The sequence below is a fragment of the Trachinotus anak genome, unplaced genomic scaffold (genome assembly GCF_046630095.1).
Source record: "Trachinotus anak isolate AG129_WGS33_773 ecotype Australia unplaced genomic scaffold, CSIRO_AGI_Tana_v1 ptg000009l, whole genome shotgun sequence".
In the NCBI taxonomy this organism is placed as follows: Eukaryota; Metazoa; Chordata; class Actinopteri; order Carangiformes; family Carangidae; genus Trachinotus; species Trachinotus anak.
The window spans coordinates 377,501-396,120 of NW_027273860.1; the positions used below are offsets into that span (position 1 = coordinate 377,501).

Genomic DNA, 18,620 nt, shown 5'->3' on the forward strand with positions numbered 1-18,620 from the left:
GCAGGTGAAGGGACACAAGCTTCACTGAGGCACTGGTACAGTCTAAGTTCAGTAACATGCTGGTACGGTCTATGTGTTGGACTGTGAGTGGCACGGTCTACGTCCTGGTGCAGAGTGATGAGCTGTGTGTCTCTGCAGCTGTTTGCTCGTCTGGAGGCTCGTCGCTGTCTGAAGGACATTGAACCTCGTCTGTTTCCTGAAGATGGTGGACCCGACCATGGTGACTGTCCAGATCCACTTCCTGTCCGCTGATTGAGCCTTTCACCACCTGTCACGTGACCTCAATAATTTTATTCTGTCACATGCAGCTCATGGATTATATCAATACACTTTGAAACACTTTGACTGGTTAATGGTGTTTACATCAAAGATGGTCCTTCTGACAGGACACAGACCTGAGACACATGTTGATCTGGTTCAGTGTGACATCACTTCCTTATCATCATCTCTGATGTCCCTCCAGAATAAAGCTCCAGAGAAACAACTTCATTGAGAATCCTCCTGTTTTTAAGTTTCCTTCAGTATCACAGTGATCCAGTGATGCTGTCTGAACATCATGATACAGGAGCTGATCACAGCTGATCACAGCTGCTGGTGATGAGACAGTCTGACTGAATGTAAAGAAACAAAGGACAAACACACAGTATTATATTAACCCCAAATACATGCGACAAAGAATAAAAATAATAGGAAAAAACAACATTTTCTTAGGTAGAAAGTAATTGTTTATTTTCATTATATTGATGTTTTTGACATTACTGGGGCTCAGCTCACATGTGTTTGTGTTTTCAGGTGAGGTGGTGGAGCTGTATGGGACAGAGGGAACAGGTGAGTTCACTACACAGGTAAGAGTTCTGCCTTTAAGCTGGTTTGACTCTCCAGGTGTGTGTGTTGTATATAATACTGTATGTGTGTGTGTCTCAGGTAAGACCGAGCTGCTGTACCACCTGCTGTGTCGCTGTCTGTTGCCAAAGGCAGCTGGCGGTCTGGAGGTGGATGCTGTTTTCGTGGACACCAACTACAGTCTGGACATGTTACGACTGGTCAGCATCCTGGACAGCAGACTGAATGCAGGTACACACACACACACACATAAACATTCATATGTTCAGTAGTTAGGTTAAACATCTTTTATGTTGAAATGAAAACGATCTTACATTTAATTCTTTGTGGAGTAAAAACACCTAGGACATCGTGCATCACGTCGCTGAGTCACATGAAGGATTCACTGTCTCTACTGGCTGATGAGGTGTTACTGCTTTCAACAGTGTAATCTGCAGTTGAAACATTCAGGTGTGGGACAGCGGCTTCCTCCTCTCTGTGAGAAGATATAAGCCAAGCTGTTTTGACCGTATGGTCTAATTTTACCTGCGTCGTCGTCTCAGACGGTGCTCAGGACTCAGGCATGTCAGTGTTTCTTTGAGCTCTGTTCACAGTCACAGGTCTTTCCGTCACTGCTCTGACAGCTGATTTTTCTGACTGTTAAGGCCTGAGCGACCTGTCTGAGCTGCTGCATAGCTGCATTTATGAAACATTTCAATACATTTCAAACATAATTTTAAAAATCTAGCTAATGATGAAAGTTTATGGAGTAGGTCAAACAATGAACATAGAAACGCAGAGCTCTCAAGACAAATCAGGTCTTGTTCGTCATTTTGTTGGATGGCTCTATATACTACAATACCCATGAGGCTCTGTGGCTGTTGCTATGGAGAAGAAGTTAGTCAGCGATTCATGATTTATTTTTTTACCAAAGACGCAGGTATTTGTTAACTCATTTGTTTTGATGATTCAGCAGGAGGAGCGTCTCATGTTGAATGAACCAATGAAACAGAACTCCTCCTACTTCACAACTCTAGTGAATAAAAAATACAAATAAATCTTTTGACCCCCGTGGCCTGTTCTCAAGGCACCCTAGGGTGCAGTGGTACCCACTTCAGGAAGCACTGCTCTAGCGCCCCCTCAGGACAAACTACATGTTTAGTTCAACTCCTGTTCAGAGAACAGAGAAATCATCGGGATGTAATGAACTCTGCAGCCTGTGGGGGGCAGCTGTCACTTCTGTCAATCAGATACATCAGAGGATAAATCTCTTTTTTTCCCTCTCTCTCTGTCTAGCTCTCTCTACAAGCTCGCCCTCAGCCAGTTCAGATGAGGCGGCGTTGCGTTCATGTCTGTCTCGCCTCCTGGTGGTCCACTGCTCCTCCTCTTCCCAGCTCCTCCTCACCCTCCACTTCCTGGAGACCACCTTCTCATCACGACCCAGCCTGACGCTCCTCCTCATCGACAGCATCTCCGCTTTCTATTGGCTGGACCGCTGCGAGGGCGGGGCCAGCCTCACCAAGCAGGAGGAGAAGCTCAGCAAGTGTTCAGAGCTGCTGGGCCGACTGCTCAGGTGGATATTCATCAATTAGGAGGTTCTAGTGGTCCATTAGGGGGTTTGTAGTGGTTCCTTGGGTGGTACTAATGATCCTTTAGGAGGTTATTTTGGTCTATTAGGAGGTTCTAGTGGTTCATTAAGTGGTCCTAATAATCCATTAGGTGGTTCTAGTGATTGAGGTTCTAGTTATTCAGTAGGAGGTTGTGGCCTTAATGTAGGTTCTAACAGTCCATTAGGGGGGTCTTCAGTGGTCTGTTATGTGGTTTTAGTGATCCTGTAGGAGGTTTTAGTGTTCCATTAGGTGGATTTAGTGAGCTTTAAAGAGGTTCTAGTAGTTTATTCAGAGGTCTTAATAGTCCATTAAATGGTTCTAGTGATTGAGGTTCTAGAGGTCCATTAATAGGCTCTAGTGGTCCACTAGGAAGTTCTAGTGATTCTTAAGGAGGTTCAAAGGTCCATTGGGTGGTTTTACCAGGCGTTCAGATTTTAAGGGTCTATGTGGGCGCTCTAGACTTCTAGAGGTCCTTTATGTTGTTAGTAGGGAGGTTCTAGTCATCACTGAGGAGGTTCTAGTCCTTTAGTGGGTACTAGTAGTCCATTAGGTGGTTCTCACAATCATCCAAGAGGTTTCTTTTTTGCGGTTGGGCAGTTCTTGTGATTACTGAGGAAACTGCAGAATTTTCTGTAGGTGGTTCTAATGGTCATTACAGAGGTTCTAGTCATCAGTACATCCCTCCTGTAGAGTTCAACACGGAACTGAAGCTGTTGTGAAGGTGGTGGAACAATACCTCACTAACAGTCAGAATCTGTAAATACTTCAGAGCTTTAACTCAGTGTCCTCTGTGGCTCCTCCTCTCAGGGATTACAGAATCACTGTCTTCGCCACCTGCCACGCAATCAGGAGGAGCTTCAGTGGACCCTCCTCCTCTTCCTCTTCCTCTTCCTCGGAGTCTGACCGGCTGTACCTCTGTCGCCATTGGCAACGGCTGGTGACCCACCGACTGCTGTGCTCCCGCCAGGAGGCTGCAAACAACATGGACACCACAGCAGGAGGCAGCAGGGAGCAGAGAAGACAGCAGGTCTTCACCGTCCATTGCATCTCCTCCTCCTCCTCCTCCAGGACGAAGGCTCACAGGAGCAGCTCCTTCTATGTGACAGACGGTGGAGTGGAGTTTATCTGAACTCCTCCTTTCGTCAGTGAAATTTTGATTTTGACGTTTTAATAAATACATAGTTCTGTATATATTTGGGTTCCGGATTAAACACATTTGTCAGAGTCAATAAAAGTTTGTAGTGATCCAGGTGTTATTGTTTCATTATCTTTGACTGCACAGCGAGACAGCTTGTTCTCAGTTCCACCTGTTTACTGATACTGAACCTCCATTTGTGACTCAAAACAAGATAAAAAGAAAACACCTGCTACTTGAGGCTGTTCTGGAGGGTCGTAGTAGAACAACACCTTACTAAGACTATGTTGAGTTTCACTGTCATTGGCCACCCATGTATTTACTATGACAATCAACTAAAGGAGGTTTTATGAGTCTTTTAGTGGGTTAGGTTCTAGTGGCTAACACAGATTTTAGGCCTTTAGGTGGGTCTAATGGTCTGTGAAGAAGTACCAGAGGTCTTTGTGGTGGTTTTTAAGGTCACTAGGGAGATTCTATTAATTAGTTATGATGCTTTAGAAGTTCTTGAAGTAGTTCTTGTGGTGGTAAGTGAGGTTTCTGAGTATTATCTTGGAGATTCTAGAGATTGTTAAGGTAATTCATGGGATCAATGAGGAGGATCTACAGGTCTTTTAGAGGTCCTTAATATTGTTGTGGTCACAAGATAGGTTCCAGGGGTCACCTGGGAAGCTCCAAAAGCCCTAAAGGTAGTTTTTGTGGTAACTGAGGATCTTGTGGTCATTGGGGAGGTTCTACAAGTCCTGAAGGTGACTTTCACTCGGGAGGTATAATGAGTAATTTAAATGCTCACATGTTTCTTCATGTGGTTCCATTTGTACTTAAGGAGGTTCTGGAGATGGTTAATTTGGAATTTAGATGTCCATAATATGGTTCTTCTGGTAATTGAGGGAAGTTTTGGTGGTCATAGAAATGTTCTTGTGGTTATTCAAGAAGTTTTAGGGGTCATCCAGGAGGTTCTACAGATTTATAAGGTCATTCTTGTGACTATGGAAAAGGTTGTAGAGGTCCTTAAAGTCCTTATGGTTTTTGAGGAGGTTTTAGGGTCCTTTAGGATGCTCTTGTGGTCTACAAGGTAGTTTTTGTGGTAGCTGAAGTTCTCATGGTCATGAGGGAGGTTCTAGAGACGCTTTAGGCTGTGGATTTTTCAATAATAGATCATAAAGTCTGTATTATAATTATTATATAATTATTAATTATGAAATAAGAATGTGACGCTTAAAGACTGTGTAACTTATTAATTGTAAAATAATATAATGTGTTAGTTACAGTATTTGGTCCCTTTTTGGGGCACGTGCAGCAGCAGTCCGGATCCTCGTGGATCCAGTCCGGGACTTTAGGTCTGATGACAGAGACCGCTTCACCAGAACAGCCCTCCAATAGATCCTTCCGCGGGGTCAGACGCACTTTTTACACAACACAAACAAATTGACCGAGTGTGACGCAGACGTGGATAAAGCTACACACTTTAAACCCTCACTGCGGCGGAACGTCGCCTTCATCCGGGTGTACAAGATAAACTCTGCCCAGTTGACGTTTCTCCTCCGGTGCGGTAGTAAATATTTTGTGGGACCTATTTCTCCTGTTGGCGCTGACAGGCGGTGCTTCGGTCGCTCCCAAACATGGCCTCCATGACGGAGCGACCGCTTCAACTTTAATTTTTCGCCAATTTTCAGCTGAAAACCGTCTTTTTTTCCTTTCACGGTCAACGGGAATGTTTCGTCGGACAATCTTATCATGCCAGATTTGTGAAACAGATGTTATCTTTCGGAGACGTTCGCTGTTGGGTATAAACAGATCGGTTTAAGTTGGCTGGAAAGCTGGAGAGGAAAAAGAGAATTGCATCAAATCAGTAAGAACGCTTTTTCTGTCTTCTCTCGACACCTGTGCAGGTTTGCTCCTCGGTTTTTTGTCAGGTTCCTGCGTTAACTTGACGCCAGTCATTAAGGTTTAAAGTGGGGGGTGAATAAACGCACAGTGGAGCCGGGATGCGCTCGTTTCTGGTGCGCGCTAATAGCTAGCCTGCCAGCTAATGCTAATGCTAACAGAGAGGTGATCAGTCAACTGGGCGGTCCGAGGGAGCTAACGGCTAACAGCTAACTGCTATGTTTCTGCAGCTCGGCTTTATGCCCACAACAGAAGCAGTTTCTTTCTGATATTAATGATGTAAGCGTTGAGTGGTTCCACTCAGGCTGCAGCTGATCGAGGCAGGTGAAGGTTCATGGTTAGTGTGAGTGTCTGACAGATGATTTAATTAGCAGCGGAACAGCTGAACCTCAACTCTTTATCATATTTCAGTCGTAGTTATGGTCCAGTTCACTTATTCATGAAGAACTCTGCCTGTTTCTATTCCTGTGTATCTTAAGTAACCTCCCAATCCACACCCGCCACTACACGTGTGTTAGTGGTGATTGTTTTCATTATCGATCAGGCTGCTGATTAGTAATCGGTTTATCTGTAAAATGTCAGAATACAGGGAAAGGTGCTGCCTGAAATCCTACAAAGCTGAAGATGATGTTTTCAGATTGTGTTGATCAGTTCCAAAAACAGCTGTAGTGAGTTTATAATCAAATATGAGGGTGCTCAAACCTGCAAGTATTTTGAAATATTGGTTGAGAAATAACTGAAATGATTAATCCATCCATCCAATAATTAATCTGCAACTGATTGATAAATAAATTAATTGTGGCAGCTGTAGTTGATGGTAATGTGGAACTGTAACCTGACTTCTGTACTACAGATGATGTTCCAGTCAGTTTGGACTAAAAGATGCTGTTTTACTCCAAAAATAATCCAGGTCATGTTTATGAGAAGATGTCACAGGTGTTTCCAGGTTTGTGAAGACATGTCTGATAGATCCCAACAGATCACTGTGAAATCAAGTGGAACACAACAAGACACACGTGTGGGAGACACTAAACGGATGCTGACACCAGGGATATAACAATAATAATATTGTACACTCTGACTGTCCAAACTAAAACAAACTCAGTAACCTCGAGTAGAGCTGAAAGCATTATTTTGATAATTGTTAATGTCCATTCTTAAGCAAAGATGCGAAACACTTGTGGTTCCAGCTTCTTAAATGCGATGTTTGACCACTGTTTTCAGTTTAATGTTGTTGAGAGCTGAATCTCTTTTGATCGTGGGTCAACAAACACTGTGTGAAGACGTCACCTTCAGCTCTTCACCATGACTGAATCTGTTTGTTTCTCACTGTTTTCTGATGTTTTCCAGAGCAAACAGCTGAGCCGGTAATTGGAGAAATAAATGGCAGATTAATCAATAATTGAAGTAATTGTTACACCGATGAAAACCTGCTGCTCTCTCCATGTTTAACACATCATCATCCTCCAGCCAGTGTGTTACAGAGCAGGACGGGTTAGCCTCTTTCCAGTTCAGAAACACAGTTCTTTTTGCTCAGAGACATCCCAGTCGTCCAGCAGACAAGCTCAAGGACAAACTGGGATATTTACATGTAAGAAACTAACAAGCACCCCCACTAACAGACCCCTGCCCCTGCAACCATGTCTGTGGTGGACTGGACATTGTCCTCCGTTTGGAAAGTCAAATGGGAGAAAAATAAACTGCACAAAATTTCATCCTAAATCATAGACACATTTCGGGACTAGCAGTGTGTCGAGATTTGCAGTCCATGGTTTGTGTGTGTTGTCAAAGTGGTGTATGTATTGTGTTGAGCTCTCCCAGCTGCTACTTTAGTGACACACACTCATTACAATGATTGGCCTCAACTGCCAAATCATTGTAATGATAGTATCAGTAATTTTCTACAGGTTGCAGAGGAGGATTTGAGCTCAGGAGCAGTGAGGAGATCCAGAAAACCTGATCCTCTGGACCCTGTCCCCTCTTGATGCTGTGCCCAGGTGGGGCTCTGTAGTTACAGGTAGCGGTGGCTGGTGTGATAGGGGTTTTATACCACCATCATTAAAGCTGCAGTGAGTAGTCAATTAATTGTTAATCAGCAACTATTTTGACAACTGAATGATTGAATCTGTGTCAACGTGTGAAACGTTTTCTGGTTGCAGCTTCTCTCCTCTTAGGATTTGATGCTTTTCTTTGTGGTAAACTGAATCTAATTAAAACCTTCTTCATAGTTGTCAGACTTTTTTCAGACCAATCATGTTTCAGACCATTGATTGTTGAGAAAGTTTTCATTAGTGTGTAATTTTGTTCTCACAGAGCTGCCTGAGCACACTGACCTGACAGGGTGCAGTAAAAACAAAAATACTAAGACCAACCAATAAAAGAAGTCGGATCAAGACGACGGGTCAATAGTCAGTGGGGTTTTCTGTTTACTCATTGGCTGCTGGGATTGAGTGTGCTATTCTATTCTATTCTATTCTATTCTATTCTATTCTATTCTAATGATTGACACTGGGGTCAGTGTGTCATGCTGCTGTACTCCAGTCTACATACTGGACTCTAATGGATTCTACTGCACTCTGAGCTCCAGCTGAGTCTCAGGATCTGTCCCCACTGCTGATGTGGACTTGGTCTCAGGGTGTTTTCAGACTGGTTCAGTGGATGAGTTTGGTTTCTTCCAGGTGAGAACGTCCTCTCCTCTCACTGGTTAGATGTGTCTGCGTCAACACCTCCATATAAAGCAAATGGCAACTACATGTGTGGATGTTCAGGTGGTCAGGGCTGCAGCTAACGAGTGTTTTATTATCTGTCAATTAGTTTCTCTATGATTAATTAAGTCTGTAATATGTCAGAATATAGTGAAGAGCGTCCACCTGAGCTTCTCTACAGTCCAAGAGATTTAACCTTACAACAGTATAAAAGGGGAAAGCAGGAAATCTGAATGTCCCAGAAGCACTTGATTGTTGTCTGCTGACCTGGTGTGAACAGGCTGCTCTACATTAAAACAGATGATCTATAGATGTCCACTCAACTGTTGAGATGGTCAGTAGCTGAAGTCTGGTGGAGCACTGATGGATGGATGTTGAAGTCAGAATGACTTGATTTTGGTTCCAGATGTGATTAATCTGAGTTGTCAATCTGAGTGAACTGACTCTGATCATGTGGTAATGCATCAGTTCATTGATAACGATCAGTATTTAGGAGCATACATAGTGTTTTTCCTCACAGTCCATAGATACTAAAGGAGAAAAGATCAAATAGGAAAGAAGATTGATCAGGTATTAGTAACTGATCCAGAACAGACCTCCAGTCAGTCCCCAGCTGTCTGTGAGCAGCTGTTGATTTCACTCCTCCACATCCCAGCGTGCAAAGCTCACCTGGCTACAGGAGCTCAAACCTGCAGGCTGGATACCCTGTAGTCAGACGGAAGGAGGTCAGACCATGTTCCACCCCATACAACCCACTCCAGAATTAATTCCACGAAAGGTCTCAGTAGTTTTGGTCCGAGTACAACAGCTGTGTTCAGACAGACCTGGGCCAGGTCAGTCAGCAGTGTGAACTAGACTGACAGGTGACTTTAACATGAAGTAGTCCAGCTATTGAAGGGGGCAGGGGGTGAAACAGTGGAGGATCTGAAGGTGGATAAGAGAACTCTGAAGTCTCTGAAGCAGGTTTCACTTTAGATGTTGATCTGCTGGTTTTAAAGTCGGTAGGTTTGCTCTAAATAGCTTCCTGAGACGGACTCTGCAGGTGTTGAACATCTGTATGTGGCTTGTAGCAGCTGAGCGTCCCTCTGACAGTCAGAGTACAGGGAGGAGGGCAGGGCACTGATCCAGGTCACATCACCAGAGTCACTGTCTCAGCCTCAAGTCCTGATGATCAGTCTCAGTGGTCCATATGGTCCCTGCTGGTTTTCCATCACCTGTCCTCTCTGGTATTACAAATGTTTAACCTGGCGAGCCTCTAACCTTCTCCCACCTTTTTTTTTTTTTACCCAGAATGCCATCTGAGGCCCAGTCTCAGGAGCCTCGGGACAGAGGACCACCCCCTCCCGTCACTCGGGCTGTACGCAGCGCTCAGCTGGCCAAAGCTGCAGCTACAAGCTCCGCCTCCGAGAGGCGGCCTCGTGGGCGGCCTCGGAAAGATGGGAGCGGCGGTCGCTCAGCCCCTCCTGCCCCTCCTCCTCCTCCTCCACCTCCTCCTCCACCACCTCCCAAATCACGGAAGAAGTAAGTGTGACTGATGCGGTAGAGTTTTGATTGTCTGGATGTCTGAGAACTGGTCTGTGGAACTGGTCTGTGGAACCAGAAACCTGGTCTGTGGAACTGGTCTGAGGAACCAGAAACCTGGTCTGTGGAACTGGTCTGTGGAACCAGAAACCTGGTCTGTGGAACCAGAAACTTGGTCTTTGGAACTGGTCTGTGGAACCAGAAACCTGGTCTGTGGAACCAGAAACTTGGTCTGTGGAACTGGTCTGTGGAACCAGAAACCTGGTCTGTGGAATTGGTCTGTGGAACCAGAAACCTGGTCTGTGGAACTGGTGTGTAGAACCAGAAACTTGGTCTGTGGAACTGGTCTGTGGAACCAGAAACCTGGTCTGTGGAACCAGAAACCTGGTCTGTGGAACTGGTCTGTGGAACCAGAAACCTGGTCTGATGCGCTGCTCAGCTGATACTGCTGATGAGCTGAAGCATTAAGGTTCTAATGTGAGACTCAGTGGAGCTGGTTGTGAGTGGTTGTATGTACTGGGGGGGGGGGGGGGGGGGGGGGGGGGGCATCCAGGTGGGACCATGTTGTCACAGGGTCAGCAGTCAGAGTTTATTCAGTCCTGAGTGAGGGGCCGGACCTGGTCTGGTTTCTGCTCTGTTAGTCAGGGTAGTTAATGTGGAGGTTTCTCAAGACCCTTTGACAGAGTCATCTCTGCTCCTCTGTCTGATCTGAACAAACCCTCAGTGTGTTTTGTGTGACATTTTATTGATCAGAGAGATAATTGATTAATGATCAGTAATGACAATAATAGTTTGTTGCAGCTCTGTGTCACTCACCAGACCATTTATAGCAACAGCACACCTGACATTCATTACACTAGTCTAGTTTAGTTAGTCTGAAGACTACTTAGTCATCACACTAACTAGTCTGACCTGACTAATGGACCAGTCATCAGTCATTAATATGATCAACTGATGTAGCAATAATCAATAATGGTTAGTTTGAGCTCTGAGCAGCTCTGAACTAAATGTCCTCTCTTTGACAACAGCGCTGTGTGTGTGTGTGTGTGTGTGTGTGTGTGTGTGTGTGTGTGTGTGTGTGTGTGTGTGTCTGTGTGTCTGTGTGTCTGTTGTGGTGGTGAGTGAGTTGTTGGAGAGGAAGTGGTTAAGTTGCATGCTGGGTAATGAGCGGCAAGGAGTGTAGTGGACCAGATCTGCTCCTGGTTTTACCTCCTGCTACACACAGACACACACACACAGACACACACACATTCACATTCTCTCACTGCAGGAAGGACTCCCTCTCTGGTGGTGTTCAGGTGGTGTCATCATGTTTACCTGAATAGGTAGTTTCTGGCACTAGCAGGTCGACTGATGTCGACATAATCATTTAAACTATTGTCTCCATTAATCAATCAGCCCAGTGATCATGGTGATAAGATCAAATAACTTTATTGATCCTCAGGAGTAATTCAGACGCTACAGCACAAACACAGAAACAACAAGTTAATAAAGTAAAAATAAGAATAAAGTTATAAACTGTACAGAGCAGTAAACCCAGTGAAGTGAACTGACAGTGATGTGTTCAGTGTCAGCTCAGTGTGGTTCAGTGATTCCACCGTCTCCCTGCAAAGATTGGCTCGTCAGGGATCTGGACCTACTCGTTTAACATTACTCATGTTACTGATGACAACAGAAGTCGAGCTCCTCAGACAAAGGGCCGACCCTACGTTAACATTAGCCCGGTGGATGCTTCTTCATGCTAACATTAGTGAGGTCAGTACTGTCACAACCACCACAGAAGTTTATAACTCACATGGCATCATAAGTGAACCCACGTCACTTATGATGTGGTCAGACCGAACTCCGTTACAGCAGCTGATCATGTGGCTGGAGAAGGTCACATGTCACATCTGTGGTCCAGTTCATTTGGTCTGGACTCAGGGAGAAAACGATCCATGGTCACACTGAGGAGTAAACATGATTGACAGCTCGCTCACTGAGGGACAGTTTTAATGATGTCACCCTGCATCACCAGGACCCATGTGGAGAAATCGGTGTCTGAGCACTGACAGAGCTTTATCAGTGCTGATGAACTGACCAGGTGTGTGTGTGCGTGCAGGGGGCGGAGTCGAGGCCGGGCCCAGGTGGAGGATGAAGAGAGCATGGACGCCACGGAGAAGAAACCCCCTCACAAGACAGGTGTGTATGATGATGGAGGGTTGTCATGAGTCTGTTTCAACCTGCTGATCTAGTCACTCTTTATTCAAATTACCAGAACTTTATTTAAATTCTTGTGGAGACGACAGATCTGTCAGGTTGAAACTGAACTCTGTTTAAAATGATTTAAATCAACAAATGTCGTTATGGTGGATCTGACAGCATTTGATGCTGGCTGTTAGAGACAGGTTTGTCCCAGGTGTACTTACCTGAAATATCTGATACTGGATGTTCCCGCCCATCAGAGTCTGGACCAGTTTCGGCCTCGCTGACAGTGTGGGTTGGTGATGACAGTGTGTATGTGTTGGGTTGGCCTCACAGTCACTGTCCTCAGAGGATGAATCCTCAGGGTCTGACCGAACACCTGTGGACACCTTTGGGCATGTTGCCCCTTATTTTGAAAGTAGAAGTAAAGATTCAGACAGGAAGTGTTGTGGTGTCCCCTGGCCGTAGACCTCTGGGACCTCATGACCCGGTCTTGTGGGTTTAGTTGTGTTCTGTGGTTCAGGTTTATGTTGGTGGGTTTTGTGTTTTTGGTCCACAGAGGTGAAGGAGAAGACAACGGGACGCCGTCGATCCACCTCCAGGAGGAAATCTAACACAAACCCAGAACCTGACCCTGACCCTGAACCCAGCCAGGACGGGCTCAGTCAAGAACCTAAGCTGGACCCTGACCCTGGATCCCCTCACCCTGACCCCACAATTTCCAAGTCCAGCCCAGAACCAGCTCCCAATGCTGGGGAGGAGGACAGGACCAGCCCTGCACCTCCTGCCACACTCCAGGCCTCCAGCCCCGGACCAGCTTCCATTCCTGGGGAAGAACCTCGAGTCACCCCCTCGCCCGCCTCCCCACACCGTTCCCCAGGCCATAGCCCGGTTCACAGCCCTGCGTCCAGCCCCAGACCAGCTCCTGACCCTGTGGAGGAGGACCAGCCCAGCCCAGGCCACAGCCCCATCCCCATGGAGGTGGACTGCAGTCCTGGCCCAGTTCCTATGGAGACAGAGGGGGGTGGGGCAAGTCCTGGGGCCAGTCCAGTGGGCCAGAGTCCCGATCTAAGTCCCTGCTCCAGCCCTCCGGTCTCCCCCTGCCTCCGGCTGGAGGACGAGGACTCGCTGTCCCCCCTGTTTCAGCGGTCTCTGTCAGAGGACTCTGGGGGCTCGCCCACCCCCAGCCTGGGACACACACAAAAACGGTGAGTGTGTGTGTGTGTGTGTGTGTGTGTGTGTGTGTGTGTGTGTGTGTGTGTGTGTGTGTGTGTGTGTGTGTGTGTGTGTGTGTGAGAGAGTGTGTGAGAGAGTGTGTGTGAGAGTGTGTCCATACACTCCCAGTCCACCAGAGCTGAAACATGACTTAATGACAGTGTGTCGGACAGTGGAGGAGAATCAGCTTGTTAAGGCAGAGTGTATGAGCTGAGGTCTGCTCTCTCTCGCTCTCGCTCTCGCTCTCTCTCTCACTCTCACTGTCTCTTGTCCCACAGTCTGAAGCAGTGTGCCTTTTGTTACCGTGGTGATGAGCCTTCTCTGGGCCAGGGTCGCCTGGTGGTGTTCGGCCCGACGCCCGGCTACATCCCCCTCCACATCCTGAACCGCCGCGCCTCCTCTGACCGAGACAACGACTGCCACGACCACTGCTACCGCAGCGACCAGGCCCCGCCCTCGTGAGTGACCTCACTTTCTCAAACTGCCCACAAATGTATTTTCATTCTTAGAACTTTTTTACTCTATTGCTAACTGTGTGTGTGTGTGTGTGTGTGTGTGTGTGTGTGTGTGTGTGTGTGTGTGTGTGTGTGTGTGTGTGTGTGTGTGTGTGTGTGTGTGTGTGTGTGTGTGTGTGTGTGTGTGTGTGTGTGTAGGTGCAGCAGTCCAGAGCAGTGGGGTGAGTACTCTCATTCATATGACCTGATGGAGGTGGTGATTCTTAGGGACTCTGGGGTCATGATCTGATTCAGAATCAGGTCTGGATTCCAGTCTGCAGTCCTCTGTTGAGATAGTTCTGAAACCAAGATGCCAGAACAAGAGAAACAGCAGAACTAATGATTCTGCAACAGTTTCCACTGTTCAGTACATGGGTCCACACATCACGCAGAGCACAGCTGACCCACATTCTGACCCATGTTCTGACAAATGTTCTGACCCACATAGGTACTGAGTCATAAAGTTGATCACTGAACAGAGACATTAGACGTGACCAGGTGTGAGTGGAGAGTCAGACCAGGACACTTGTGGTTCCAGGTGGTTGCCTTTACCACATGTTAGTAACGCAGGTATATTTGACATGAGAGGAAACACCTGGAGCTGCTGTGTCATTAATACAGGTTCCTCCTAAAGACGCCCGGGACCAGCTGCTTCAGTCCTGAGGATCATGTTGTTGTGTGACGTATAAACGACTCTACAGAGGTCTCTGCTGAAGGTGGATGTATTCAGTTGATTAGCTTGTCCCTTCCTGGTGACCTGTGGACAGTTGCCCCTGACTCAGACCTGGCTGATCTCAGTGTGACCGGTGTTATTGATCACTGTGTGACCTGCAGTGTGGATGCTGATCTGTGCCCTGCTGTTTCAGAGTCTTCCTCAGAGTTTGTGGAGCAGCTCGGACCCATCGGCCTTCCTCACGACATCAACGTCCAGTCACTGTTCGACCCCACAGGTACGCTGCTGTCCCTCTGCTTTCCTCCTTCTCTACCTGTGTGTGTCACTCTGTAAACCTGACTGTGTGTGTGCAGGTCAGTGCTGCGCTCACCTGCAGTGTGCAGCCTGGTCAGAGGGGGTGTGTCGAGGCGAAGGCCAATCGCTGCTCTACGTGGACAAAGCCATCGACTCAGGAAGCACACAGGTCCGTTTTTACAATGTCTGCTCAAAAACCGCATTCATACACCCTCACTAAGCCCCCCCCCCCCCACTGCTCCTCCAGGTGTGTGCGTTCTGCCAGCGGCTCGGGGCATCACTGCGTTGCCGAGAGATGGGCTGTGGGCGGAGCTACCATTTCCCCTGTGCTGCTGCTGCCGGAGCTCATCAGGACTGGAACCAGAGACTCACACTGTGTACAAGACACACACACACAGGTGATTGATCAAGCTAATAATCAACAGGTGAATGATCATTAGTTGTCAGTCACAGTCTCAGGTGTGTGGTTGCAAACAGACATGATGAATAAACTCTGACGTACATGAAGAGCAGGAAACATTAGCTCTGTGTGGAGTGATGAGGAGGAGGCTGAACCTTCCTCACATCGACACAATAAACAGAAACATCAGATCTCCTTCGTGTCCATTGTCTGACCTTTGACTGGATCTTTGGATAACCTCTTCTTCTTCTGTGGTTTAACAGCAGCTGTTTGCCTCCATCGACCAGTCGACTGTGTTCACTCTGCGGCAGTTCAGTTAAACCTGCTTCTCTCTCCAGTCTCTTCACAGTGTTTGTTGTGTTCCGGTGGCAATGATGTCAGCAGTCTGTTGATGTGTTGTTGCTGTGGTAACTGTTACCATGGCAGTTGCCTGGACCCCCCTCTGGCCAACTCTCCCCTGTGCCGGGCCGGCTGGCAGTGTCCTCAGTGTCGGGTGTGTCAGAACTGCAGGTAACACACATTTTCAGTCATTTCCATTATTGATTAATCAGTTATTGTCTCTTTGATTAGTGGATTAGTCTTGAGTAAAGGTTGCTCTGTGAGGTGTAAGAGAAGAGTGAAGACTGTCTGTCATCCTCTCCCCAAGCTGTAGAGGTCAGTGACATTCAGCCTCTGTAGAAAGAGCAGCCCTCCTCCTCCTCCTCCTCCTCCTCCTCCTCCTCCTCTGCAGCTTTGAGCCACTAGAGTCTGAATGCAACCACAGCTCCCTCAAAGACCAGTTTGTACACAATAACACTTTCTGACAGTGTGTTCACAGCTGTCCAGGTTAGTGCAGGGCACCGTGCTGAGAGGCCTTGACCTCCAAAAGAACTTGTTCATACCAGGTGGTATCAGAAAGCAAAAGTCAGTGTTCCTGGAAAACACACAGTAAATGACAGAAATGGAAGGAAGTAACCTTCCTTGCACTGAGAGTGACCAGTCTGGTCGGAAGTTAGGATTGTGTTCAGGGACCAGATGAAGTTAGAATGGCAATGCTCTGAATGCCTCACAGAGTGGTGGGCTTTGAATGCATCCTCAATCATTACTGGTCTTTGACGACAGCATGTGCTTAAAAAAGAAAACAAACCAGATTAAATCACAGTTGTAATGTAGGGAATTTATCCTTCAGACTGTTTTCTGGGAATGATCTTCACTTTTTAACAGGTTCAGTGCTCTGCTGCTGGGAGGAGGATCATTTTCACAGTGTGACAACATCATGGGAATGGAGAAGTAAGGTGGAAGATGTGTATGGCTCAGTTATAGAATTGGTTACTTTATATGAAAGATAGTTGGTTAACGAAACAAATATTTATTTGGGATAAACAAATTATTGGTTCTTGGTCTAAACATGTGTGGACATTGTTCTGCCATTCTGGGTTTGGTGAGGCTTTTTTTTTAATAATGGAAAACTTAACATTTGTTTGTTTAGAGAATCTGTGTTTGCCCAGAACAAAGGACAGTGGGCTGATGATATATGGACTAAACCAAAATTGCGTATTTTTACGATGATAAAAGGTGAATATGGTACAGAGAATTATGTTATATATAATTTGTCAAAAAACAAAGATCTATATGTGCCCAGCTGAGATCGGGTATTTTACCTTTGACTGTGGAAACTGGACGATATGTTAATCTAGAAGAAGAAAAACAGATTTATCTAATGTGCTGTTTAAATGAAATAGAAAATGAGTTCCATTTAGTTTTTTATTGTCCTTTTTATTGTGATCTGCGCGATGCTTTGTTTTGCAAGATAAAAACTGATACTGGTCTTTTAAATATGGATGATGCACAAAGACTGAGTTGGTTATTCACATGTAAGTAAACATGAGGTAGTTAGGTATCTGGAGAAAGCCTGGGAGAAGAGAAAAAATACTCTTTATTTAGCCAATTAGATATGCAACAGTTCTTTATGTGAATACTGCATTTAGAATTTCTGTTTATGTATTATTATTATTATTTTACTACATGTTCTATATGTGCAATACCAGAAGAAGATGTATGTTTTGTGAAGTATGGGTGTCTTGTAATCCCAAGTGGGATGGGCCAAATGTTTGGCATGACAAAAAAATAGAAATAAACTAAATAGACTAAAACAAACTAACTAACATCAACAGTGTTATGCTGGATAGATAACATTATGCTTGGTCAAGAAGGAGCATCCTTTCCTAAGTGATAGTAAACTGTAGACTTCATGATATATCTTGTGCCTGAAGCTGAGAAGTAGAGATAAACTTCAGTCCTGGTTTGGAAGCAGTGTTGACATTTTTACAGCTCAGGCTGTCGCAGTCACAGTCTGGTCAGTGGGATTGTTGAGATCTGACCAGAGACTCTCACCCTGCTCTCTGTGTCAGGTTACGAGGGGAGGATGGTGCATTGCTGGTGTGTGACCGCTGTGATAAAGCTTACCACACACACTGTCTCACACCACCTCTGGATCACACACCGAGCACCGGCTGGAGCTGCAAGGTGAGAGACAGACACACACACAGAAACACACATTGGTGTCAGCCTTGGTGTCGACCTTCGTAAAACCTCTCTCTCCTTCAGAACTGCAGAATCTGCCGCCGCTGTGGTGTGAGGTCATCAGGTCAGTGGGCCAATCACCCATTTTTGTGCGAGTCATGTGACCCTGCCATGCCCTGCCCTCTCTGTGGCCACGCCCCCAACTTCTACACACCACAGGAGTATCTCACCTGTACCCGCTGCTATAGGTACATACTCTCTCTGTCTGTTTCTCTGTTTCTCTCTCTCAAAGTCGCAAAGTTACTTCCTGTGGCTGCTTCACATTAAAAGCCCTGAGCTGAAAAAACTTCATGTGGCTTTTATTGTGAAGCAGATTCATAGTCACTCGCATAATCTTGGAGTCCAGTTTATTACAATCTGGGTATCATTTTCATAGTTTTGTCACTAATTTCAATCATATATTTTTCAAAATAGTCACCAAGGTAATATTTAAGATCTTGAAACATGACAGCATTGCCAAAATTTATTAATAATCATATAAATAATAACTTCTAACAATAATAGTAATAATAATAATGTTCTTTTTTCATTTAAAGGTAAATAAGGGCTGTAATAAATGAAAACATCTTTCAAAAATCTGCATCTTTAGTGAAATGAAATAAAGTGTAGCTTGAATTTCCCTTTTTCTTCTTCTTTAACTCTATTTCACATCTTACCAAAAACCATTTTTATAATAAACAATCTCAACACATCTAAAAGTTATAATCTGTAACTTTTACACATTAAAATGTCTAAAAACAACCAGAACTCTGTTCTACATGTTGTGTTCTTACATCATCACAACTGTTTACATCAATTCTCAAACAGAGAAATCTGTGATTTTTCACTGGTCACCTGTCAGTGATGTCTGCTTTTTGTCTGACAGAAGCTCAAATTGACTTTTAGTCTCATTTTTAAGATTCACTTTTTACACCCATTAAGACTGCATGAGACGTACATGTGTAGTATATAATTGCATTGTTTTTAAGATGTGATTGATGAAATGCATTGTGATTTGCTGAAATTTGTGTCAGGAAGGCGAAAGGCATTATGGAAATTTTATTTTGTTTGCTGACCTGACTGAGGTTAGCGACATTGAGGCAGAATACAGCAGTTACCTGGATGAAAACAACAAAAACAAC

The 18,620-nt window shown here is 45.5% G+C and overlaps 2 protein-coding genes across 9 annotated transcripts in view; both read left to right on the forward strand.

Annotated features, from left to right (window-relative positions):
• The window catches only part of xrcc2 (X-ray repair complementing defective repair in Chinese hamster cells 2), a 4,309-nt gene extending 632 nt beyond the window's left edge, over positions 1-3,677 (forward strand). Inside the window, exons 2-6 of the mRNA XM_071484227.1 lie at positions 139-220; positions 793-828; positions 925-1,074; positions 2,119-2,395; positions 3,240-3,677. Coding sequence (XP_071340328.1) covers positions 139-220; positions 793-828; positions 925-1,074; positions 2,119-2,395; positions 3,240-3,561 — 867 coding nt within the window. The 3' untranslated portion in view covers positions 3,562-3,677. The remainder of the gene's footprint in view (positions 1-138; positions 221-792; positions 829-924; positions 1,075-2,118; positions 2,396-3,239) is intronic.
• Positions 3,678-5,040: 1,363 nt separating this feature from the next.
• The window catches only part of kmt2ca (lysine (K)-specific methyltransferase 2Ca), a 58,913-nt gene continuing 45,333 nt past the window's right edge, over positions 5,041-18,620 (forward strand). For 4 of the 8 annotated variants that reach the window (XM_071484219.1, XM_071484226.1, XM_071484221.1 and 1 more), the window contains exons 1-12: positions 5,041-5,416; positions 9,447-9,677; positions 11,779-11,858; positions 12,421-13,069; positions 13,355-13,534; positions 13,730-13,752; positions 14,437-14,520; positions 14,597-14,706; positions 14,785-14,935; positions 15,276-15,447; positions 17,328-17,442; positions 17,524-17,687. In XM_071484219.1, coding sequence (XP_071340320.1) covers positions 9,448-9,677; positions 11,779-11,858; positions 12,421-13,069; positions 13,355-13,534; positions 13,730-13,752; positions 14,437-14,520; positions 14,597-14,706; positions 14,785-14,935; positions 15,276-15,447; positions 17,328-17,442; positions 17,524-17,687 — 1,958 coding nt within the window. In that variant the 5' untranslated portion in view covers positions 5,041-5,416; position 9,447. Of the gene's footprint in view, positions 5,417-9,446; positions 9,678-11,778; positions 11,859-12,420; positions 13,070-13,354; positions 13,535-13,729; positions 13,753-14,436; positions 14,521-14,596; positions 14,707-14,784; positions 14,936-15,275; positions 15,448-15,713; positions 16,207-17,327; positions 17,443-17,523; positions 17,688-18,620 lie in introns of those variants that run through there. The other 4 variants (XM_071484218.1, XM_071484224.1, XM_071484223.1 and 1 more) reach the window with 2 other exon arrangements.